This window comes from Orcinus orca, chromosome 1, assembly GCF_937001465.1.
Source record: "Orcinus orca chromosome 1, mOrcOrc1.1, whole genome shotgun sequence".
NCBI lineage: Eukaryota > Metazoa > Chordata > Mammalia > Artiodactyla > Delphinidae > Orcinus > Orcinus orca.
The window spans coordinates 171861326-171885937 of NC_064559.1; the positions used below are offsets into that span (position 1 = coordinate 171861326).

The 24612-nt window shown below is 37.2% G+C and overlaps 2 protein-coding genes across 2 annotated transcripts in view; one reads left to right on the forward strand and one right to left on the reverse strand.

Moving 5' to 3' along the window:
- The window catches only part of AGBL4 (AGBL carboxypeptidase 4), a 1394453-nt gene that overhangs the window by 415866 nt on the left and 953975 nt on the right, over window positions 1–24612 (forward strand). The window lies entirely within an intron of this gene.
- LOC105748188 (probable ATP-dependent RNA helicase DDX5) lies at window positions 4559–11511 on the reverse strand. Its single transcript, XM_049716372.1, is given in 3 exon segments — window positions 4559–4868; window positions 4870–6580; window positions 11313–11511. Coding segments are annotated over 3 exon segments (2205 nt in total). The 3' UTR covers window positions 4559–4573.

Here is a 24612-nt window from a genome sequence, read left to right on the forward strand (position 1 = left end):
ATGTCTATGGGAGGCCCAGCCCTGGTTTTACCCATACTAATTCTTCCCTGCCGTGAAATCTAGTGTCTTATTTTCTCCTTCTATATTCATATCTTATAATCTAGACCATTTTACAGATGAAAAATTTGAGGCTAGAGAGTTTCAGTGGCTTCCCAAGGTCTCATAGTTTTTCTCATAGGAAATACCTGGAAAAGCACTCTTCTCAGATTTGCCTTTGATTCCTTGTGCATGTTCCCAGATATTCCCCCAAATGTGAACATTTTTGATGCTTAATTTCTCTATTCATAAAGTAGGACTGATAATTCTTGCCCTGCTTTTATCATTGTGAGGATCAAAGGGGAAAGTTTATATGAAAAGCATTTGAAAACCATTAAACATTATCATTGTACATTATTGTCATGATTGTTATTATTGTTATAATTATTGCTATTTCTGGGAATCTTTCTAATTTATCACTAATCAAAATAATATCATCAGGATCTCCAAATCTGTTTTTTCTTTTGAAATCAAAGATCCTACAGATGTGGCAGAGACAACTATGGTGTGTCCTGACATTCATGCTTTAAGGTCTTTAGTGTTGAGAGATCAGCACAGGTTTTCTTGGTGCTCTATCAAATCTTATGTGATTAAAGGTACTGAGTGCACTAATGTAATCCTGTAATTAGATGTTATTATGCCAAAGGGTATACTACACCCTGCCCCCATTCGAAGATGTGAGTTGACTTTTGAGAATGTGCATATTGAAGAGAGAATAGACCTCTAATTAAGTAAATAAATTTAACTCCTGGAAAATTATATTTTAATAAGACAATTCAAACCACAAAAAATGACAATTAAAGTATATTAAAGTTGTTCTAAAAATCTCAAAGCAAGGATATTCACCATGTTAATGATGAAGCCAGGAACAGATCCACAGAGTCAAAAGCCATAGCTTATATACTCTGTGTCTCTCAGCACTGGGAGTTTAAAGTTAGATTTCAATGTGGGCTTCTGTGGATTTTATTTTGTTAAGATTTGGATGAGGGTTATGAGAAAATGTCCTATTTAATTAAAATATACCCTAAACTGTCCTGTAAGAACTGAGGTTAGGAGTGAGTAAGCTCTGGAGGGAGGGAAGCAGGGCTAGACTGGTGACCTTGTTTCCTAAAATCTTATCTTCACCTTCCCAGTCCCTCCCTCTGATCTTGCTGCCATCAGAGGAACACTGTTACCTCTTTTTCTTTTTTTTTAACATCTTTATTGAAGTATAATTGCTTTACAATGGTGTGTTAGTTTCTGCTTTATAACAAAGTGAATCAGTTATACATATACATATGTTCCCATATCTCTTCCCTCCCTGTGCTATGCGGCTGCTTCCCACTAGTTATCTATTTTACGTTTGGTAGTGTATATATGTCCATGCCACTCTCTCACTTTGTCACAGTTTACCCTTCCCCCTCCCCATATCCTCAAGTCCATTCTCTAGTAGGTCTGTGTCTTTATTTCCCTCTTACCCCTAGGTTCTTCATGACCTTTTTTTTTTCTTAGATTCCATATATATATATATATCTTCTTTTCAAACCCCATGTTTGAAAACCTTGTATACAAACCCCTTTGCTTGGGTCTTTTAAAAAGGGCTATGACAGCCTAGCATTTTTTTTTTAACATCTTTATTGGAGTATAATTGCTTTACATTGTTGTGTTAGTTGCTGCTGTATAACAAAGTGAATCAGCTATACGTATACATTTGAAATAAACTTTATTTACTAAAGGGAGCAATGTGTTTAAGTAAAATGAGGTAGGGTTGATTTAAACAATAGATTTTTGTCAAAATGATACAGAAATACATCAAAAATCTTGAAGATCTTCTGCCCGCTTTTTAATCAGATTGGGCTTTTTTTTTTTTTTTTTGCTATTGAATTGTATAAGTTCTTGATATATCGTTATAGTGTACACTTAAAACTAATAATATTATATGTTGATTATACCTCAATAAGAAAAAATCATGAAGCTAGAACCCATGACTAAGATTTGGGAAACATACTAGTCTGTCTACAGGCTTTTCTAAGAGGAGGCTGCTGCCACATTGCGGTTTCCTCTCACACCCATCTTTTCCTTTTCTGTGTCCCAGTCATCCTGGCCCTCTTAGATCCTCTAGTGTCCCATGCTACCTCTTGACTCAGGGATTCTGTGCGTGCTGCTCCCTCTACCTGAAAAGCTTTCTTACCACCCCTATAAACATACCTTTTGTCTGTTGTTCCCAATCAACTGTCAGATCTCAGTGGAATGGCACTTTCTGAGAGAAACCTGGCTCCACATTCTAAATTATCCCACTGTTACATGCTCTCAAATCATCCTGCACTCTTTTATTAAAAAAAAAAATGCTTTTTAAAATAAATTTATTTATTTTTGGCTGCATTGGGTCTTTGTTGCTGGGGCTTTTCTCTAGCTGCGGTGAGCAGGGGCTACTCTTCCTTGCGGTGCTTGGGCTTCTCATTGCAGTGGCCCCTCTTGTTGCAGAGCACAGGCTCAGTAGTTGTGGCACACGGGCTTAGTTTCTCTGCGGCATGTGGAATCTTCCCAGACCAGGGCTTGAACCCGTGTCCCCTGCTTTGGCAGGTGGATTCTTAACCACTGAGCCACCAGGGAAGCCCTCATCCTGCACTGTTTTAAATGCGTACTTTCATTTATATTAGTGTGATTATATGGTTATCTCTCTCTCCCTCTACTAAACTATGTGCTCTACAAGGTCAAGGACCACGCTTTTTCCTCATGTTGTACCCTAGGGCCTCCACAGCACACAGTAGGCATTCACTAAATGTGTTAAATGAATGAATAGAAAGAAATGATTGCAAAAATACTTTGGCTACATAAAAGCTAAATTTCCAAAGGAGATTTAGGATCCCAAGAGAAATATACCATTCTTGCTAGTGTCATCTTCAGCTCTTTAAAAAAAAATTATTATCAACATCCTTTTTTTCAGAGTGATGATGACTCATATCTGCTCAAATAAAATAACCTTCATATCTTGCCAAACTCATTGAGCAGAAGCAGTCTGTTCATTTGCTGGTAGAAACAGAGAAGGGAAAAGAGGCTATTACAGGGTTTATGGGTTCATTTTTTCCCAGTAACAGGTTCTCCCCAACATGCTAGGCAGTTCTCTAAATATAGCGAGGCAGAGACAAGTGTTCTACCGTGGATCTCTAGATCAGTATTCTGACAAGTAGAGAACAAGCTAGCTAGACTCAAGGTTCAGAAAGTACAAACTGGTTTTATAGCCCTAAACTGGATATATATGTCTTCTCCATGACTCACTCTCCTTCCTGACCTACAGAGTCACTGCAGCTTCATGTGCTCAGTTATGATTGTCTCCTCCTTGCGAATCTTCTTGGCCTCAGTTCTAGGTAATAAAAATAAATTTTTCTTTTATGTGAACGTGATTCTGATTAGTTTTTTTTTCTTAACATCTTTATTGGAGTATAATTGCTTTACAATGTTGTGTTAGTTCCTGCTGTATAACAAAGTGAACCAGCTATATGAATACATATATCCCCATATCCCCTCCCTCTTGCTTCTCCCTCCCACCCTCCCTATCCCACTCCTCTAGGTGGTCACAAAGTACCGAGCTCGTCTCCCTGTTCTATGCAGCTGCTTCCCACTACCTATCTATTTTCTATTTTACATTTGGGAGTGTATATATGTCAATGCTACTCTCTCACTTTGTCACAGCTTACCCTTCCCCCTCCCCGTGTCCTCAAGTCCATTCTCTACGTCTGCATCTTTACTCCTGTCCTACCTCTAGGTTCATGAGAACCTTTTTTTTTTTTTTAGATTCCATGTATATGTGTTAGCATACAGTATTTGTTTTTCTCTTTCTGACTTACTTCACTCTGTATGACACACTCTAGGTCCATTTACCTCACTACAGACAACTCAATTTCATTTCTTTTTATGGCTGAGTAATATTCCATTGTATATATGTGCCACATCTTTTTTATCCATTCATCTGTCAGTGGACACGTAGGTTGCTTCCATGTCCTAGCTACCGTAAATAGTACTGCAATGAACATTGTGGTACATAACTTTTTTTGAATTATGGTTTTCTCAGGGAATATGCCTGGTAGTGGGATTACTGGCCATGTGTTAGTCCTATTTTTAGTTTTTTAAGGAACCTCCATACTGTTTTCCATAGTGGCTGTATCAATTTACATTCCCACCAACAGTGCAAGAGGATTCCCTTTTCTCCACACCCTCTCCAGCATTTATTTATTTATTTATTTATTTATTTATTTTTCCAGTCTTCAAATATTTTTTATTGGAAGGCCATGCATTGCCTTCATTTATTGTATTTCAAATCACTATACGTATACTTTTGTGAAAACACTGCCTGCATTTTCTAGTACAAAGAAACCAAAAATTGTTTCAGGAATGTAGAGAAATTTCCAACTTAAATAGCGAAAAAGTGCACCATAATTACTGCTGCACTGCAGTCATTTCTTCATTTCCCATGTTTCTTAAATGACTACCTTGTGTGATAACACACGATATAAAGAGTAATTATGAAAAACAGACATTTACATATACTTCTAAAGTTTTATTGAGAATATCCTATTGGCATTGGATAACCAATAGGCGCAGCTGTAGTAGCAGGATATGCATATGCCTGTTGGTTCATACCATTGTGCATATTGGGAATATTACGTCCATATTGCTGAGTGCTATCATATCCATTCTGGTAAGTCCCTGTTGGATTACCAGTCCTAAAGCTGCTCTGTATACCAGCAGACACAAAATTACTTCCAGAGCTCCCATTGGTGTAATCTGAAGCACTGTAAACACCATTTTGAGTTTTTGCCCCAAAATCTCTCTTAAGCAGACTAGAGTAACCTGTCATAATTTTCCCTGTCTCTAAATGTATTAAATCCACCCCTTTTGCCAACAGAGTATCTGTCCCGATGGTCATCCTTCATGCCTCCTCTACCCCTGGAACGACCTGAACCTCTGTCTTCGACCAACTGAAGCAATTTGGGATTAATTGCTTGATTAGCTTCACGAAGCACAGAGATAAGGTCACTCACTTGCTTTATGTTATCAGGTGTAAAGAAAGTGTATGCTGTGCCTGTTTTGGTACTGCGAGCAGTTCTTCCAATTCGATGAATGTAATCCTCTGAGGAGTTAGGGTAGTCATAATTGATGACAAATTTCACATCTTCCACATCTAGCCCTCTGGAGGCCACATCTGTAGCAATCAGAATAGGAGCCTTTCCATGTTTGAATTCATTTAGAACCCAGTCACGTTCCTGTTTACTCTTGTCACCATGGATACCCATGACAGGCCACCCATCTATCCTCATTTTTCTAGTGAGTTCATCACATCTTCTTTTGGTTTCAACAAAAACAATGGTTTTAATCATCTTCTCACTCATGATCTCTTCCATTAAATGAATAAGCTTTTCTTCCTTTTCTACATCATGACACACATCCACAATCTGAAGAATGTTGTGATTTGCACTCAGTTCTAGTGCACCAATGTTTATATGAATATAGTCTTTCAGGAAATCTTCAGCAAGCTGTCTTACTTCTTTTGGCCAAGTAGCACTCCACATTAGGGTTTGCCTATCAGGTCTTATCTAATCCACAATCTTCCTTATTTGAGGTTCGAATCCCATATCAAGCATTCTGTCTGCTTCATCAAGGACAAGATAGGTGGTTCTTCTTAGATTGGTTTTCCCACATTCTAAAAAGTCAGTAAGTCTTCCAGGTGTTGCAATACAGATTTCTACATCTCTCTCCAAATAACATATTTGTGGTCCCTTGGGAGCACCACGATAAATACAAGTGGACTTCAAGCAACATGCTCTACAGTATACAGCAGCTACTTGCTGTACCTGTTGGGCCAGTTCCCGAGTTGGTGCCAGCACCAAGCAAATAGGTCCGTCACCTCTCTCTAGGAGCGGCTGATGATTGATGTGGACAATGGCAGGCATCAAATAAGACAACGCCTTCCCAGGTCCAGTTTCTGCTACCCCAACCATATCCAATCTATTTAGAGCAACTGGCCATCCCTGAGCTTGAATAGCTGTGGGTTCAGTAAAGTTCTGCCTTGCAATCACGTCCATGACATTTGGAGGGAAGTTCGCTTCATAAAAGTTCAGTACTGGCTTTGGGCAGTTGTGACCTCTAACTGTAATTTCCTTGCTTCTTCTGTATGTCTCTCCCTCTTGTGCTGTACACCTAGCCAAATCAGGGTGTTCTTGATAAAAATTCTTCTCAAATTTGGACAGCTCATCAAGATTCCACTTCTTTTTAACCAGTTTCTCCCCAGGGTTTCCAAATTTCTTTCCAGATAACGGCCCTGCCCTACTTCCTCCAAATCGAGGGACACGAAACCCTCGATCCCAGGTGCAGTCTCGGTCACTCGAATAACCCAACGTGGCGTCAATGGTTGCGGTTGGTGGGAAGTGAAGCAGAGAGAATCGAGCGCTACGAGTAACCGGAGGTGGCTCCAGCGACAGCGAACTCTTGCGGGGGAGGCAGCGGAGGGATGGCGATGACAAGAGCTGGGGCTGCTGCACAAAAGTCCGGTGGAAATGAATGAGGTCTCCAGCATTTATTGTTTGTAGATTTTTTGATGATGGCCATTCTGACCTGTGTGAGGTGATACCTCATTGTAGTTTTGATTTGCAGTTCTCTAATGATCAGTGATGTTGAGTATCCTTTCATGTGTTTGTTGGCCATCTGTATATCTTCTTTGGAGAAATGTCTGTTTAGGTCTTCTGCCCATTTTGGGGTTGTGTTGTTTATTTTTCTGATATTGATCTGAATGAGCTGCTTGTCTATTTTAGAGATTAATCCTTTGTCAATTGCTTCATTTGCAAATATTTTCTCCCATTCTGAGGGTTGTCTTTTCTCTTGTTTATGGTTTCTGTTGCCGTGCAAAAGCTTTTAAGTTTCATTAGGTCCCATTTGTTTATTTTTGTATTTATTTCCATTTCTCTAGGAGGTGGGTCCAAAAGGATCTTGCTGTGATTTACGTTAAAGGGTGTTCGGCCTATGTTTTCCTCTAAGAGTTTTATAGTGTCTGGCCTTACATTTAAGTCTTTAATCCATTTAAGTTTATGTTTGTGTATGGTGTTAGGGAGTGTTCTAATTTCATTCTTTTACATGTAGCTGTCCAGTTTTCCCAGCACCATTTATTGAAGAGGCTGCTTTTTCTCCATTGTATACTCTTGCTCACTTTATCAAAGATAAGGTGACCATATGTGCATGGGTTTATCTCTGGACTTTCTATCCTGTTCCATTGATCTATATTTCTGTTTTTGTTCTAGTACCATACTGTCTTGATTACTGTACCTTTGTAGTATAGTCTGAAGTCAGGGAGCATGATTCCTCCATCTCCGTTTTTCTTCCTCAAGATTGCTTTGGCTATTCAGGGTCTTTTGTGTTTCCATACAAATTGTAAAAATTTTTGTTCTAGTTCTGTGAAAAATGCCATTGGTAATTTTATAGGGATTGCACTGAATCTGTAGATTGCTTTGGGTAGTATAGTCATTTTCACAATATTGATTCTTGGAATCCAAGAACATGGTATATTTCTCCATCTGTTTGTATCATCTTTAATTTCTTTCATTAGTGTCTTATAGTTTTTTGCATACCAGTCTTTTGACTCCTTAGGTAGGTTTATTCCTAGGAATTTAATTTTTTTTGTTGCAGTGGTAAATGGAACTGTTTCCTTAATTTCTCTTTCAGATTTTTCATCATTAGTGTATAGGAATGCAAGAGATTTCTGTGCATTAACTTTGTATCCTGCTACTCTACCAAATTCATTGATTAGCTCTAGTAGTCTTCTCATAGCATCTTTAAGATTCTATATGTATGGTATCATGTCATCTGCAAACAGTGACAGTTTTACTTCCTCTTTTCCAACTTGGATTCCTTTAATTTCTTCTTGTTCTCTGATCGCTATTGCTAAAACTTCCAAAACTATGTTGAATAACGGTGGTGAGAGTGGGCAACCTTGTCTTGTTCCTGATCTTAGGGGAAATGGTTTCAGTGTTTCCCCATTGAGAATGATGTTGGCTGTGGGTTTATCATATATGGCCATTATTCTTTTGAGGTAGGTTCCCTCTATGCCTACTTTCTGGAGAGTTTTTATCATAAATGGGTGTTGAATTTTGTCAAAAGCTTTTTCTACATCTGTTGAGATTATCATATGTTTTTTATCCTTCAGTTTGTTAATGTGGTGTATCACATTGATTGATTTGCATATATTGAAGATTCTTTCCATTCCTGGGATAAACCCCACTAGATCATGGTGTATGAACCTTTTAATATGCTGTTGGATTCTGTTTGCTATTATTTTGTTGAGGATTTGTGCATCTATTTTAATCAGTGATATTGGACTGTAGTTTTCTTTTTTGGTGACATCTTTGTCTGCTTTTGGTATCAGGGTGATGGTGGCCTCATAAAATGATTTCAGGAGTGTTCCTCCCTCTGCTATATTTTGGAAGAGTTTGAGAAGGTTATGTGTTAGCTCTTCTCTAAATGTTTGATAGAATTTGCCTGTGAAGCCATCTGGTCCTGGGCTTTTGTTTGTTGGAAAATTTCTAATCACAGTTTCAATTTCAGTGCTTGTGATTTGTGTGTTTCTATTTTCTATTTCTTCCTGGTTCAGTCTCGGAAGGTTGTGGTTTTCTAAGAATTTGTCCATTTCTTCCAGGTTGTCCATATTACTGGCACATGGTTGCTTGTGGTAATCTCTCATGATCCTTTGTATTGCTGCAGTGTTAGTTGTTGCTTCTCCTTTTTCATTTCTAATTCTATTGATTTGAGTCTTCTCTCTTTTTCTCTTGATGAGTCTGGCTAATGGTTTATCAATTTTGTTTATCTTCTCAAAGATCCAGCTTTTAGTTTTATTGATCTTTGCTATCATTTCCTTCATTTCTTTTTCATTTATTTCTGCTCTGACGTTTATGATTTCTTTCCTTCTGCTAACTTTGGGGGGTTTTTTGTTCTTCTTTCTCTAATTGCTTTAGGTGTAAGGTTAGGTTGTTTACTTGAGATGTTTCTTGTTTCTTGAGCTAGGATTGTATTGCTATAAACTTCCCTCTTAGAACTACTTTTGATGAATCCCATAGGCTTTGGCTCATCGTGTTTTCATTGTCATTTATTTCTAGGGATGTTTTGATTTCCTCTTTGATCTCTTCAGTGATCTCTTGGTTATTTAGTAGGGTATTGTTTCACCTCCATGTGTTTATATATTTTATATTTTTTTCCCTGTAATTGATATCTTGTCTCATAGCATTGTGGTCAGAAAAGATACTTGATACGAATTCAGTTTCCTTAAATTTACTGAGGCTTGATTTGTGACCCAAGATATCATCTATCCTGGAGAATGTTCCATGAGCACTTGGGAAGAAAGTGTATTCTGTTGTTTTTGGATGGAATGTCTTATAAATATCAATTAAGTCCATCTTGCTTAATGTGTCCTTTAAAGCTTGTGTTTCCTGATTTATTTTCATCTTCCATGATCTGTCCATTGGTGAAAGTGAGATGTTAAAGTCCCCTACTATTATTGTGTTACTGTCAATTTCCCCTTTTAGGGCTGTTAGCATTTGCCTTATATATTTAGGTGCTCCTATTTTGGGTGCATAAATATTTACCAGTGTTATATCTTCTTCTTGGATTGATCCTTTGATCATTATGTAGTGTCCTTCTTTGTCTCTTGTAATAGTCTTTGTTTTAAAGTCTATTTTGTCTGATATGAGAATTGCTACTCCAGCTTTCTTTTGATTTCCAGTTACATGGAATATCTTTTTTTCAATCCCCTCTCCTTCAGTCTGTATGTGTCTCTAGGTCTGAAGTGGTTCTCTTGTAGACAGCATATATACAGGTCTTGTTTTTGTATCCATTCAGCCAGTGTATGTCTTTTGGCTGGAGCATTTTATCCATTTACATTTAAAGTAATTATCAATATGTATGTTTCTATTACCATTTTCTCAATTGTTTTGGGTTTGTTTTTGTATGTCTTTTCCCTCTGTTGTATTTCCTGCCTAGAGAAGTTCCTTTAGCATTTGTTGTAAAGCTGGTTTCATGGTGCTGAATTCTCTTAACTTTTGCTTGTCTGTAAAGGTTTTAATTTCTCCATTGAATCTTAATGAGATCTTTGCAGGGTAGAGTAATCTTGGTTGTAGGTTTTTCCCTTTCATCACTTTAAATATGTCCTGCCACTCCCTTCTGGCTTGCAGAGTTTCTGCTGTAACATCTGCTGTTAACCTTTTGGGGATTCCCTTGTATGTTATTTGTTGCTGTTCCCTTGCCACTTTTAATAGTTTTTCTTTGTATTTAATTTTTGATAGTTTGATTAGTATGTGTCTTGGCATGTTTCTCTTTGGATTTATCCTGTATGGGACTCTCTGCACTTCCTGGACTTGATTGACTATTTCCTTTCCCATATTAGGGAAGTTTTCCACTATAATCTCTTCATGTATTTTCTCAGTCACTTTCTCTTTCTCTTCTTCTGTGACCCCTCTAATTTGAATGTTGGTGCATTTAATGTTGTCCCAGAGGTCTCTGAGACTGTCCTCAATTCTTTTCATTCTTTTTCCTTTATTCTGCTCCCTGGCAGTTATTTCCACCATTTTATCTACCAGCTCACTTATCCCTTCTTCTGCCTCAATTATTCTGCCATTGATTCCTTCTAGAGTATTTTTAATTTCAGTTATTGTGTTGTTCATCATTGTTTTGCTCTTTAATTCTTTGTAGATCCTTATTAAATGTTTCTTGTATTTTCTCCATTTTGTTTCTGAGATTTTGGATCATCTTCATTGCCCTTACTCTGAATTCTTTTTCAGGTAGTTTGCCTATTTCATCTTCATTTATTTGGTCTTGTAGGTTTTTACCTTGGTCCTTTATCTGTAACATGTTTTTTGTCGTTTCATTTTTTTTTTTCTTTTTTGATGCGTGGGCTTATATTCCTGTCTTACTGGTTGTTTGACCTGAAGCGTCCAGCACTGGAATTTGCAGGCAGTTGAATAGAGCTGGGTCTTGGTGCTGAGATGACCTCTGGGAGGCCTCACTCCAATTTATATTCCCTGGGGTCTGAGGCTCTCTGTTAGTCCAGTGGTTTGGACTCAGTGCTCCCATCATATGAGCTTGGGCCCAACCTCCGGCCTGGGAACCAAGATCCTGCAAGCTGCATGGTGTGGCAAAAAAAAAAAAAAAGAAAAGAAATAAGAAGCAGTGCAATATCAAATAATATAAAACAAAATAAAATTAGAAAGGTAAAAAAATATAATAGGAAAAATAAAAATATAATTGAAACAACCAGTTACTAGGGGTTCCTTCCGTCCCCTTTGGTGTCTGTGGTACCCCACCGGTGCCTGGTAGGTGCCCTAGTTGTGCGAATACACGAATTCCACGTCCTCCTAGTCTGCCATCTTGACTCCGCCCCACCCTCTGATTAGTTCTTTTTAACTTTCTTTTGTTCTTGAGATGTCCTTCCTGCTGATATTTCAAAAATGAGGTAGGCATCTCTGCCTCATTCCCAGAATTACATCCCTCATTGATTTCTCTTTAATGTAACTAAAATTTCCCAAGCAAATCTCATTAAAGAGGATTGGAATAATTGGAGGAATGCTTCTTTTACTGAGGATCTGGGGTTTGTATAGGGTCAGAGTCTTAGTGCATGGGAAAAAGGAATGGTAAAAAACATCTTGCAAATAATCAGTGTTTGAGCATGGATATCACCTTTTTCCTTTAATTTTTAATGTTTTTTTTTTAAAGAGAAAGCTATTCAATCATACCTGTTAATGCCAATGACTAATTTAGCTTCTCAGGAAATTTATACTTTCCTTGTCCTTATAGGTCCCTATCTATCTCTAGGATATGCGTTCTCTAATTATCTGCTCCATTATTCCCTTTTTGATTGACAGTCAAATCTTCCCCTATAAGAAATAAGGGAGAAGCTTGGATTCAACAGGCATAATAAACTGGTTCCCAGTCCTGCTTTTCACACTTTTCTAAGTGTGAAAGCCTTGGTTACTTCTGTAAAATGGTGAATAATAGTAACTACTTCAGAAAATTGTGGTGAGCATTAAATATATGTACAGTGCTCAGTGTAAAGCCTGATACTTGGAAGTGCTCAATAAGTATTAGTCTGCTCCTCTAAGCTTGCGTAGCACTGGAGTTCTGCTGTGTATTTCCATAGTTCATTCATAGCTAATTGGAAATAGAGATAGATAGCTACTGAATCCCATGAGAGTTGTAGGCCTATTTTAACAGCTCTCCTTACCTTGGGAAGTTTCTACAATCTACTCACTTAGATTCACTCATACAGTGGAGTCTTGAAGTCTGACAATACTATCAATGAGGTGACTAAACCTTCATGTGGTAAAATGAGCACAGATGCAATTGCAGGAAAGTCCTTTAGTCAATTTCAGAGCTGTTTTGATTAGAAAGCAACGCTGCATATTGGAAAGAGCACGAGCCTTGGCATTAGACAGATCTGTGTTTTAATCCTGACTCTGCTACCTAGAAAATGCTCAATAAATGGCAGCCGATGTTGTTGTAGCAAGTTTGCTTTCACTAGAGATTTGATTTAACTTGACTAAGCCAGCCTTTTCTGGGAAGGTTTCACCAGTGTTTCATTAAACATTGGCTTCTGTCTAGCCCTTTGCATATACTCACAGTCTCCTGACTTTGAATCATGATAATTCCTTCAATAGATAAATGAGTGAAACTTGTTATGTTCCCAGAACTAAGGTCAAATATGGCATTTCAAAGCCAGAGCAGCTTTTCTAGTGTCTTACTATCTTCTGCCTTTTTTTTTTGTTTCCCTTGAGGAGTGGGGGAGAACATGGTCAATTTAGAACTCCCTTTTCCTGTACTTTCCCTTTACACTATTTGGTAATTTAGCGTGGATGAGCTAGAAGGGAGACCTAGACATTTGCAAAGGTTTGGTTACAGCTAGGATGGCTTTATCTTCCCAGAAGGTCTACAAAACATCTGAGGCAGGAGGGGTTTTTAAAGCAGTTAAAGCTAATATTACTGTGCCTCCTTGGGAGTGTGGAAAGAATAATTAGGCATGAATTATGTAAGTAGGGCTGAATTAGGCAAAGGGTTGGGTGCCTTAAATGAATTCTACATCCCAGGAGTCATTCATTCAACTATCACTGAGCTACTTTGTGTGGAGTGCTGGGGATACAGACATGGCCTCTCTACTCAAGAAGCTCATAGGCAAGCTCATTCAACTCTACCTGCCTCTGAGGTAGATTATTTTCTTTTCCTTCCTTATAGCTGATGAAAGAGGATCTCAAAGAGGTGAAATAGTTGGTCCAAAATTACACAGGTAGTAGGTAGTTAAGCTTAGCTACAAATCCTTTTCTTTTTCCTTTAATCAATATTTGTGCTTATTATGTGTTCTTTTTAGTTATGGCGTGTTAGAATGAACGTGGAAGATATTTGTAGTGTATAGCTATAGCACTGTCTTCCTAGAATCCCTACTTTCTTCTTAGAAATTCTCCTTTTCCCACTCCAGCCATATGGTTTGGAAAGGAGCTGCCTAAACCACATTTGGTTGATTCAAGCAAAAAAAATTAGAGTTATTCCCCAGGATTTTTCAGGTGGAAACTGAAGAAATGAGGTAAAATTTCCAAGATATGATACATTGGACTTACTAGCCATGATGTTCTCTGACTTTGAAGTAAGTCCATCTGCAAGTTAAAACAAAAGTAAACCAAACTTAACTCATCTAAGGGGCTGATAAAACTTTGATAACAAAACCAGACAAAGATGATACTAGAAGGAAATTCTATAGGTCCATAACACTTATATATGTATTAATGCAAAAATCCAAAATAAATATTTACAAATCAAATCCATCATGTACGCTAAAATACAGGAGTGTGTAGACAAAATAATTTTAAAAGGTGGGATTTATCAAAAAAATTCAAGGATATTTTAATTACTGTTAGTTTAATTTACCACATGAACAGTTTAAAGTAGCAAAACCTATATGATCATCTCAATAGATGAAAAAAAATACAAAATTCAATAACTATGATTAAATCTCCTAGAAAAGTGGGAATTGAAGGGAATTTCTTTAACTAGATAGAGATTATTTATTAAAACCCAAAATTGTTGTAAAAGCCTTAGAAACATTTTCCTTAAAAAGAACAAGAAAAGATGCTTGCTGCCCATGTGTCTATTCAACATTACATCTGAGGCTTTAACCCGTATATATAATATAAGAAACAGCAGTAAGAAACATAATTATCTTAAAAACAGGAACAATGCTATTTATTTACAGATGGTTTGATTGTGTACATAGAAATTTCAAGATAAAAATCCATAGAAAATCTACAGATTAACGATTGGAACTAATTATAGAGTCTGCTGAATACTAGATTAATATGAAAAAATTATATGTGATAAAAGTACAAAAATGTGTAGATAAAGAATATATAACAACTGCAAGATAGTGGTTATTTCAGAGACAGAAAAGGAGGAAAATGGTTTTCTAGTGAAGAGATGATTCCAAGAAAAACTTTAATATTTTCTTTGTCTTTAAGGATCTGAAGCTGGCAAAATATTAACACAAGTTAAATCTGGGTTTTTAGTATTCTTAAATACTTCATAACAAAAATTTAAAAATTCAAACAAATAAATGTTAGCTAGTATTGTAGATCTTTGAAAATAACATAATCAGCATTGAGGTTTAGCGACATTTAATTTAGATTCTTTTAGTCATAAAAAAAAAGAGTCTAATTTTTGTGGCTTAGAAACCTGGGTTCCAATTACTCCTGATGCCTTTGTCTTTAATTGTTGAAATCTACCCTTTGATTACCTGGTCAAGATCATGGATTTAGTAGTCAGAGTGCCAGGGTTGAAATCCTACCTGTATGAATTACTAGCTGCCTGACCTCAGAAGGACAGTTACTTTTCTAAACCATAGTTTTTCATTTGTAAAGCTAAGATGGTAATGGCACCTATCTCATATAGCTGTCATGAGGATAAAAATGACACATGTAAAACATTTAGTGCAACATCAGGTACACTGTAAATACATATAGATATTAGATGTTGCTTAAACTTTTTGGACTTCTCAGGGCTATTATAAGAATTGAATGGAAGAATCTGAGTAAAACTCGTAGCATAATGCCTGGCACTTAACTAGTGCCTCCATAAATCTTAATTCCACTGCCCCTTTTCTGTCTCCCCTACTGTTCACTCTTGAACATTTAATTAGTTTTCTAAATCTAACCAGGTACTGTGTTGAGTATCTTTGATCGCATTTGACTTACGTTTTTTTCCTAACATTTATAACTGTTTGGGGACAAAGAATGTCTTTCTTTATTCTTTTATCATAGCTTGAATTTTGTAACTATCGCTTACAACAGAGAAAAAATTATCCATACTATTTTTTCCTGTTTCTTGACTTAGGACAAATACATGGAGTGCTAAGAGTGCCTGTTTGTCCTCTGGTTGTATGTAGAGAGATGTACTTTTTTTCCTCAGATTTCCAGAACAAGTTTATAGCATATGAAGAAATTTTTATTTATTCTGGCATTTTTTCATATGTGGGGCTGGCAGTGAGATTTCTCTTCATCTAAAAGTGAAGATGATGCTGAAATCAAAGGAGAATGCATAAGCTAAGAGTAAAGTAGGTAGCTGGGAGCGATGAGTCAGAGCGAGAGGGCTGAATAGGTCACCACTCTGAGGAGGGTGGCCAGGAAACACTGGAAACTGGATAAGGAGAGCCAAGGAACACAGGATCTTATAAAGAGCATGAAGTGGCTGGTTAAAGGAGTTTGATGGGTAGGGGTCATAAATAGGGATGGAGTTTTTCCTCTATGGCTGGATTTTCCAGATTCTTTGTGGCAGGATGCCAGATGGTTGGGTATGTTTAAACCAGGTGTATGGGTGGGTACCACTTCTAACAAGAGGTGAATTCATTAATCTGTTGAGTATTACTATTTTAAAAGAGCAAGGCTTATGGTGACATCTTTCTTAGACTACTTCTGAAAAACAGGTAAAGATTCTCTTTGTATTTCTATAAAGGTAGTTGAGAGTAAGTTGGGCACATATTTGAGAAAGAGCATGTGATTTGCTGTCTGATTTCAAGGTGAATAATCAGGACTCTGGGGTCTGACTAACTGGAGCAGTGTGAGAAGGAAGGAGTCTCCATATACTCCCTCTAAAACAATCAGCAGCCTAGAGCAGCTCTATTACCAGGGCCTCCAATTGCTAATCAAATGAAAGGAATGTTTTCCTAAAATTCTTCCTTCAGATTTGAATAAAGGGAATGTATTTTGATGTACTAAATTTCATGGTATAATGAAAACAGAGCCAGTTGCTGTATTCTGATTATATAACAGGCATGATTGACAAATCCTTTGAGAAAATTGGCAAGCTAATGTTAATGCAATCTGTATTAACCTACAAGACTTACGTAGTCACTAATTTATTTTTAAATGAGTGCAAATACATTTTCCTAGGAAGGAAGCAAGGAACTTCTGACAATCTCAGTGTTACCACAGAGAGATGGAATAATTTGAACAGGAAGAGAGTAAACTAAAAATTCCCTTGTGTTTAAGAATTAAACACATCCCTCTCATTCCACCATAGTTAATATAGTATTAATAAGTCATTCCTAATAAGTGTGGACATCCCTCTCATCCCACCATAGTTAATCTAGTATTAATAAGTCATTCCTAATAAGTGTGGGTAACTGTAGTTTTGTCCCCTAGCTCATATTTTATTATTAATTTATTCTTTCTTTAAAAAGAAAAAAGTTGGAGACAATATGATATAGTATAAAAAGCAAAAGCTTTTGGAGTTCAAATCCTTTCTTTCTTAGCTATCTGAGCTTGGACTATTTTCAGTTAAACTCTCTGAGTCTCAGTTTCCTCATCTCTTAAATTGGGATAACAGAAAAATCTTACCTTTGTAAAGCTGTGCCTTCTTAAATTGTATACCTTCGGCACCTCACTCTTAAAGAGGCACATACCTTCACTTCCATCTGGATTAAGAACCAACTTTTTTTTTTTTTTACTTTTATTTATTTTATTTATATATTTATTTACATCTTTCTTGGAGTATAATTGCTTTACAATGGTGTGTTAGTTTCTGCTTTATAGCAAAGTGAATCAGTTATACAGATACATATGTTCCCATATCTCTTCCCTCTTGTGTCTCCCTCCCTCCACCCTCCCTATCCCACCCCACTAGGTGGTCACAAAGCACCTAGCTGATCTCCCTGTGCTATGCGGCTGCTTCCCACTAGCTATCTATTTTATGTTTGGTAGTGTATATATGTCCATGCCACTCTCTCGCTCTGTCACAGCTTACCCTTCCCCCTCCCCATATCCTCAAGTCCATTCTCTAGTAGGTCTGTGTCTTTATTCCTGTCTTACCCCTAGGTTCTTCATGACATTTTTTTTTTCTTAAAGTCCATATATATGTGTTAGCATACGGTTTTTGTCTTTCTCTTTCTGACTTACTTCACTCTGTATGACAGACTCTAGGTCCATCCACCTCATTACAAATAGCTCAATTAAGGGAATACGGTCTGCAAAACCATTCTGGAGAACTGGAAGTTCTAATCATGACAAAGACATTGATATTTAGGAGGTACGAAAAGTTGGAATAAAAATATAAGACTAGAAAAAAAAAAAGAGAGACACTTACTTTCAGGGTTATGCATGTATAAAGTCGGCACCTGAAAGTGAATGCCTCATTAAATTTTGCACCGTTGGCACCTCATTTGCCTCACCTTGGTCCTAGACTTGCTGTCCTATATGGTTGGAATGTAATTTGTGGGCGGGGGAGGGGGTAGGTAAGAAGTGGGGTGGAGAATGGTACTAAGAGTAAAGAGGTATGCAGAAGCCTTATCACAAAAGGCCTTGTAAGTGATGTTAAGAGGTTTGAATGCTATCTGAGGGTTAATAATTTTAAAAAAAGATTTCCTGAGAAGTCATTAAAAATTTTTCACAGAAGAGCAACTTATTCAGAATTTCACTTGAGAAAGATCATTTTACCTGGTGGGTGAGGAAAGAATGTTAGGGGACAAAGACCCAATCAGCGCAATCCAAGTAAGAGGTGAATGCAATTCTTCAGGTGAGAGATGATGATGGACAAGATTGGCATAAAGACAATGGTATGGAGGGAAATGGAAGTGCTTGAGATATTTAACAGGTAGAATCAACAGAACTTGGTTATGATTAGACATAGACAGTGAATTAAAAGGCGTAGAAAATGTGAACCAAGTTTTTGGCTTGGGCAACTAACTGTGTATGTTGTGGTGTCATGTCCTGACAATAGGGAACAGTGAAGAAATAAGATTGAAGAGAAGATTATAATTTCAGTTTGAACATGTAGAATTTGAAATATCTGCAAGACATCAAGTAGAACTGGTTAGTAAATAGTTCACCCTATGGGACAGGAATTTAAAAGAGTGATCTAGGCTGGAGATACAGAATTGGGAACCATCCGTGTTTAAGCCATGAATGATATTGCCTGGTAATGGTATGTTGTTTGAAAAGAGGGCCTAGGAAAGAACCACAGTGAATGCCAGCTTTTAAAGGTTAGGTATAGGAAAAGAAGCCAACAAAGTTTGAGAAAGTTTGTCCAGGAAGATAGGAGGAAATCTACAGAGCCTCACATAAGAAACTTTGGTAACTCCTAACCTGTGCAAAACTCACCACTATGCCCCTTCCTAGAATGCAGTATGCAGGCATCCATTTCCCTTTACTTATAGCTTTTTGCCCTCATTCTGAAATGTGAAGCCTGGCCTGCCTCAAATTCCTTTTCCTAACCTATTTCTTCCTTGCATCAATTCTGGGCCTCTTGCTTCAGTGCCTACCTTCATCTTTGCACTATCCTTTTAGATTTGATGCTTGATCTTCTCCTTCTGGTACTGACTTTGTCCGTTATGCTTTGCTGCAATTTCCAATATGCTCCTAGACCCCATCTAATTCTCCTATCAGGTTCGCCTTGACTCAAACAGAAAGAGATCAGACAGCTCTTTCACCAGGTGCTAGGCCCAGTGGAGGCAGCATTTCATCATTATTACTGGGAGGTCACTGGGAGGTAAGCATTGGCTTACTGCTTTCGTAGTTCCTTTGGCCGGTACATTACAAACCTGCCTAAACAAGCCCATCCCATTGAGCTTACTTGCCTGAGGTATTTTCAATAGACAAAGTAGAGTGACAAGTCCTTAACTTACATAATAAGTTTGTATTAGATTCTATCTGAATTATATATAAAGTGGAGAGTATTATATATTGAAGAACATCAACAATTCTAAATATGCTTAAACAAAGAGAGAGAAGATAGCATATATATGAATCATTGTTTAATGAGCTTAAAATCTCTCCAAGAGGGAATCACAAATTCATACAATTTCCTTAGAATGTGTTCTTTAAACTTGTATGTCGGTTGGTGGAAAATACCATGAAAAAGACAAACTTCTGGAACTGGCCTTTTTCTGTGGAACCTTGCTCTCTAGGAAGGTCAAGCTCTAAGAAAAGTTGAAAAGGATGTTTGGCTATGAAGCTACTGGTTTAAGTAGTAACCAAATCTGTCTTCTACACATGGCCGATTCTTTTTGAAGAGATGTAACCCAGTACAGTACACCAACCTGAGCATCAGGACAACTTAATTCTATTTCCTGTTTTTACTGTAATCCACTCTTTGAACTTGAGGAATTTGCTTCCTCTCTTAAGACCTCAGTTTCTCTATTTATGAAATGAAGGAGTTAAAAGATTGGACTAAATTATTCCAAGAGCCTTTCTAACTAAGAATATACCATCTTTGGTCAAAAAATGGTGCCTCACAGATCTTGATTAAAAAAAAAAAAAGATGAGTTCTGGGAAAGCCAGAATTTTTTTCTGAATAGGTTTTATTTGTTTGTTTCTTTATTTTTGTCACATGAATTTTGAAATAGAATCTCAGAGCTAAAAGAGAATTCAGTGTACAAGAATTTTCTCTAAAATGACCTGACCCAGTGGTTATTCGGCCTCTTTTTGGACACATCTAGTGATAGGGAACTCACTTTTTATACAGTCAGCTCATTTTATTGTTGGACTGATCTGATGGCTAGTAAGTTCTTTCTTATATTAACCTGAAACCTGTCTCCCTATAGCTTCCACCTATTATTTGTGCCATCTGTCAGATGCACATACCTGATTTAAATCCCATCTTCACTACTTACTAGATTTGTGAGAGTAGGAATATCACTTAACATCTTTGAGTTTCTATTTCCTCATCTAATAATGGATATTTTGATTCCTATATTCCATGGTACTGTGATTAATGAGATAGTGCTTTAGGTTGTCTGTACTAGGCTCTAGTTGGGAAAGACTTCATAGGGTACTTGATATTTGGCAAAGATCATGAAGGATGGATAGGAATTTCTATAGAGGAGGGTGCAATAAGGAGGAGACAGGTAGATGACAGGTTGGTCGTTTGGGGCAGAGAGAATAGCAGTGAACCAAAAAAAGGAGGTATACAAATCAAGTTCAGAAATTCTCTAGTGGTAAGGTTTGGTTAGATTTTTCAATGCCTAGGGCCAAAGAGAGAGAGTGATAGGAGATGATCCAGGAAAAATAAGCTGCAGGCAGACTGTGAAAGGACCTGTACACCATGCTACATTCAAATATGCTACTTCCAGAGGTTACTGAATTTAAAGAAAATCATAAAGAAAGAGTGGATAGCTGAGCTAGGATTTAAATTCATGCCTTCTGAGACTATGTCTCACAGCACCATAACTTTTGAGCCATTAAAAAATCATCCTTTTATTGTTATAGAATTACAGAAAAAAAATTCCTTCCTTCCGGCACTACGCACCAGAATCCAAGAAGAGCTCTGACCTAGTTCCTGAGGCCTTCCAGCAGGATAAATCACAGTGCTGTTCTGTCAGTGAAACTAGTGAATTTCTTTGCTTTCTAGGAGCCTAGGCTTATAATAGGAAAAAACATTAGGGAGAAAGAAAGGAATATTCTGCCTACTTCTCAAATAGACATGGCTGTACACTGTAGTAGAAAGTGCTCTGACTATGTGACAAACAAGAGTTAGGTTCAAATCCTAGCTCTGCCATTTACTAGCTGTATATGTAATATATTTCTCACTCTTCCCCTGAGCCTCAGTATGTTCATCAGTAACATGGGAATTATGGTGCTTCCCTGCCTATTTTTTCTGAAATCATTATAAGGGAATTCTATTATGATTGTCAAAGTCCTTTGAAAATCATAAATTGATATTTTATTACTACTATTATCAGGAAATCACCAAAGTGAGAGGGCATCAGTACAGATCAGGATTGCCCTGACATATGCTGTCTGGACTTAGGGTAAAATCAGTAAGATTTGTCTACAGTGGCTCTGACTTTTCCCCTCTGTCATTTTCCCTTTTTTTCTTTTTCTCCCACTCACTTCTTTTGGCTGAAAAGCCTAGTGTCCTGTCTTTTTCTCTTCTCTTCCCTTCCCAAATGTTCCCCGGATAAACTCTACTGGTATGTCATTGAGAAACAAGGTCCGAAGGTCAATAATGAGATCTTCTGTCTTTCATAAAGGTTCCCATTGGAACCTCATCTTTCATAGAAAAGGAAAAAGTATTATTTATTTATTTTTTCATTCAGAAATTACTTGTTCAGCACCTAAAGTATATTTTACACATGGTGAAATATTTAGAGAGATTAGACAATCAAGAAAAGTAAGAACTTGGTGGAATTCAAGGACTTCTACTTCATTTGTTGATTTGTTCGTTTGTCATGTGTTCTATCTCGTATTCATTTAAAATTATGTGCTTTAGCACCAACTATGTATTACTAGACATTGTGTTAGGCAACATGTGAGGCACCAAGGACCCAATGGTACCATTTAGATCATCACACATCAGGTTCATGCTGGTTCTAAATGTTCTTAGTTTATTCTTAGGCATAGGTCCTAGGAATGCAACACCTTGGTGTGGTAGCAAGAATCAAAGGAAGTGAGACAGTGTAAAAGGGTTGCCTTTTCTCCACAGCCTTGCCAGTGTTTGTTATTTGTGTTCTTTTTGTTGATAGCCATGCTGACAAGTGTGAGGTGATATCTTTTATTTTTTAACATCTTTATTAAAGTATAATTGCTTTACAATGTTGTGTTAGTTTCTGCTGTATAACAACGTGAATCAGCTATATGTATACATATATCCCCATATACCCTCCCTCTTGCGTCTCCCTCCCACCTTCCCTATCCCAACCCTCTAGGTGGTCACAAAGCACCTAGCTGATCTCCCTGTGCTTTGCAGCTGCTTCCCACTAGCTATCTGTTTTACATTTGGTAGTGTCAATATGTCAATGCTACTCTCTCACCTCGTCCCAGCTTACTCTTTCCCCTCCCAGTGTCCTCAAGTCCATTGTCTACGTCTGCATCTTTATTCCTGTCCTGCCGCTAGGTTCATCAGAATAATTTTTTTTTTTTAGATTCCATATATATGTATTAGCATACGGTGTTTGATTTTCTCTTTCTTACTTCACTCTGTATGACAGAATGTAGGTCCATCCACCTCACTACAAATAACTCAATTTCATTTCTTTTTATGGCTGAGTAATATTGCATTGTATATATGTGCCACATCTTCTTTATCCATTCATCTGTCGATGGACACATAGGTTGCTTCCATGTCCTGGCTACTGTAAATAGTGCTTCAATGAACATTGTGGTACATGACCCTTTTTGAATTATGGTTTTCTCAGGGTACATACCCAGTAGTGGGATTGCTGGGTCATATAGTAGTTCTATTTTTAGTTTTTTAAGGAACCTCCATACTGTTCTACATAGTGGCTGTATCCATTTACATTCCCACCAAGAGTGCAAGATGGTTCCCTTTTCTCCACACCCTCTACAGCATTTATTGTTTGTAGATATTTTGATGATGGCCATTCTGACTGGTGTGAGGTGATACCTCATTGTAGTTTTGATTTGCATTTCTCTAATGATCAGTGATACTGAGCATCCTTTCATGTGTTTGTTGACAATCTGTATATCTTCTTTGAAGAAATGTCTGTTTAGGTCTTCTGCCCATCTTTGGATTGGGTTGTTTATTTTTTTGATATTGAGCTGCATGTGCAGCTTGTATATTTTAGAGATTAATCCTTTGTCAGTTTCTTTGTTTACAAATATTTTCTCCCATTCTGAGAGTTGTCTTTTCGTTTTGTTTATGGTTTACTTTCCTGTGCAAAAGCTTTTAAGTTTCATTAGGTCACATTTGGTTTTTTTTTGTTTTTATTTCCATTTCTCTAAGAGGTGGGTCTAAAAGGATCTTGCTGTGATTTATGTTAGAGTGTTCTTCCTATATTTTCCTCTAAGAGTTTTATACTGTCTGACCTTAAATTTAGGTCTTTAATCCATTTTGAGTTTATTTTTGTGTATGATGTCAGGGAGTGTTCTAATTTCATTCTTTTACATGTAGCTGTCCAGTTTTCCCAGCACCACTTATTGAAGGGACTGTCTTTTCTCCATTGTATACTCTTGCCTCCATTATCAAAAATAAGATGACCATATGTGCATGGGTTTATCTCTGGATTTTCTATCCTGTTCCATTGATCTATATTTCTGTTTTTGTGCCAGTACCATACTGTCTTGATTACTGTAGCTTTGTATTATAGTCTGAAGTCAGGGAACCTGATTCCTCCACCTCCATTTTTCTTTCTCAGGGTTGCTTTGGCTATTCTGGGTATTTTGTGTTTCCATACAAATTGTGAAATTTCTTGTTCTAGTTCTGTGAAAAATGCCATTGATAGTCTGATAGGGATTGCATTGAATCTGTAGATTGCTTTGGGTAGTATAGTCATTTTCACAATGTTGATTCTTCCAATCCAAGAACATCGTATATCTCTCCATCCTTTGTATCATCTTTAATTGCTTTCATCAGTGTCTTACAGTTTTCTGCATACAGGTCTTTTGTCTCCTTCAGTAGGTTTATTCCTAGGAATTTTATTCTTTTTGTTGCAGTGGTAAATGGGAGTGTTTCCTTAATTTTTCTTTCAGATTTTTCATCATTAGTGTATAAGAATGCAAGAGATTTCCGTGCTTTAATTTTATATTCTGCTACTGTACCAAATTCATTGATTAGCTCTAGTAGTCTTCTGGTAGCATCTTTAGGATTCTCTATGTTTAGTATCATGTCACCTTCAAACAGTGCCAGTTTTACTTCTTTTCCAATTTGTATTCCTTTTTCTTTTCTGATTCCCAGCAGTGACTAAAACTTCCAAAACTATGTCGAATAATAGTGGTGAGAGTGGGCAACCTTCTCTTGTACCTGATCTTAGAGGAAATGTTTTCAATTTTTCCCCACTGAGAACGATGTTGGCTATGGGTTTGTTATATATGGCCTTTGTTTTTTTTTTTGCAGTAGGCTTCCTCTATGCCTACTTTCTGGAGAGTTTTTTTATCATAAATGGGTGTTGAATTTTGTCAAAAGCCTTTTCTACATCTACTGAGACGATCATATGGTTTTTATCCTTCAATTTGTTAATATGGTAGATCACATTGATTGATTTGCATATGTTGAAGAATCCTTGCATTCCTGGGATAAACCCCACTTGATCATGGTGTATGATCCTTATAATGTGCTGTTGGATTCTGTTTGCTA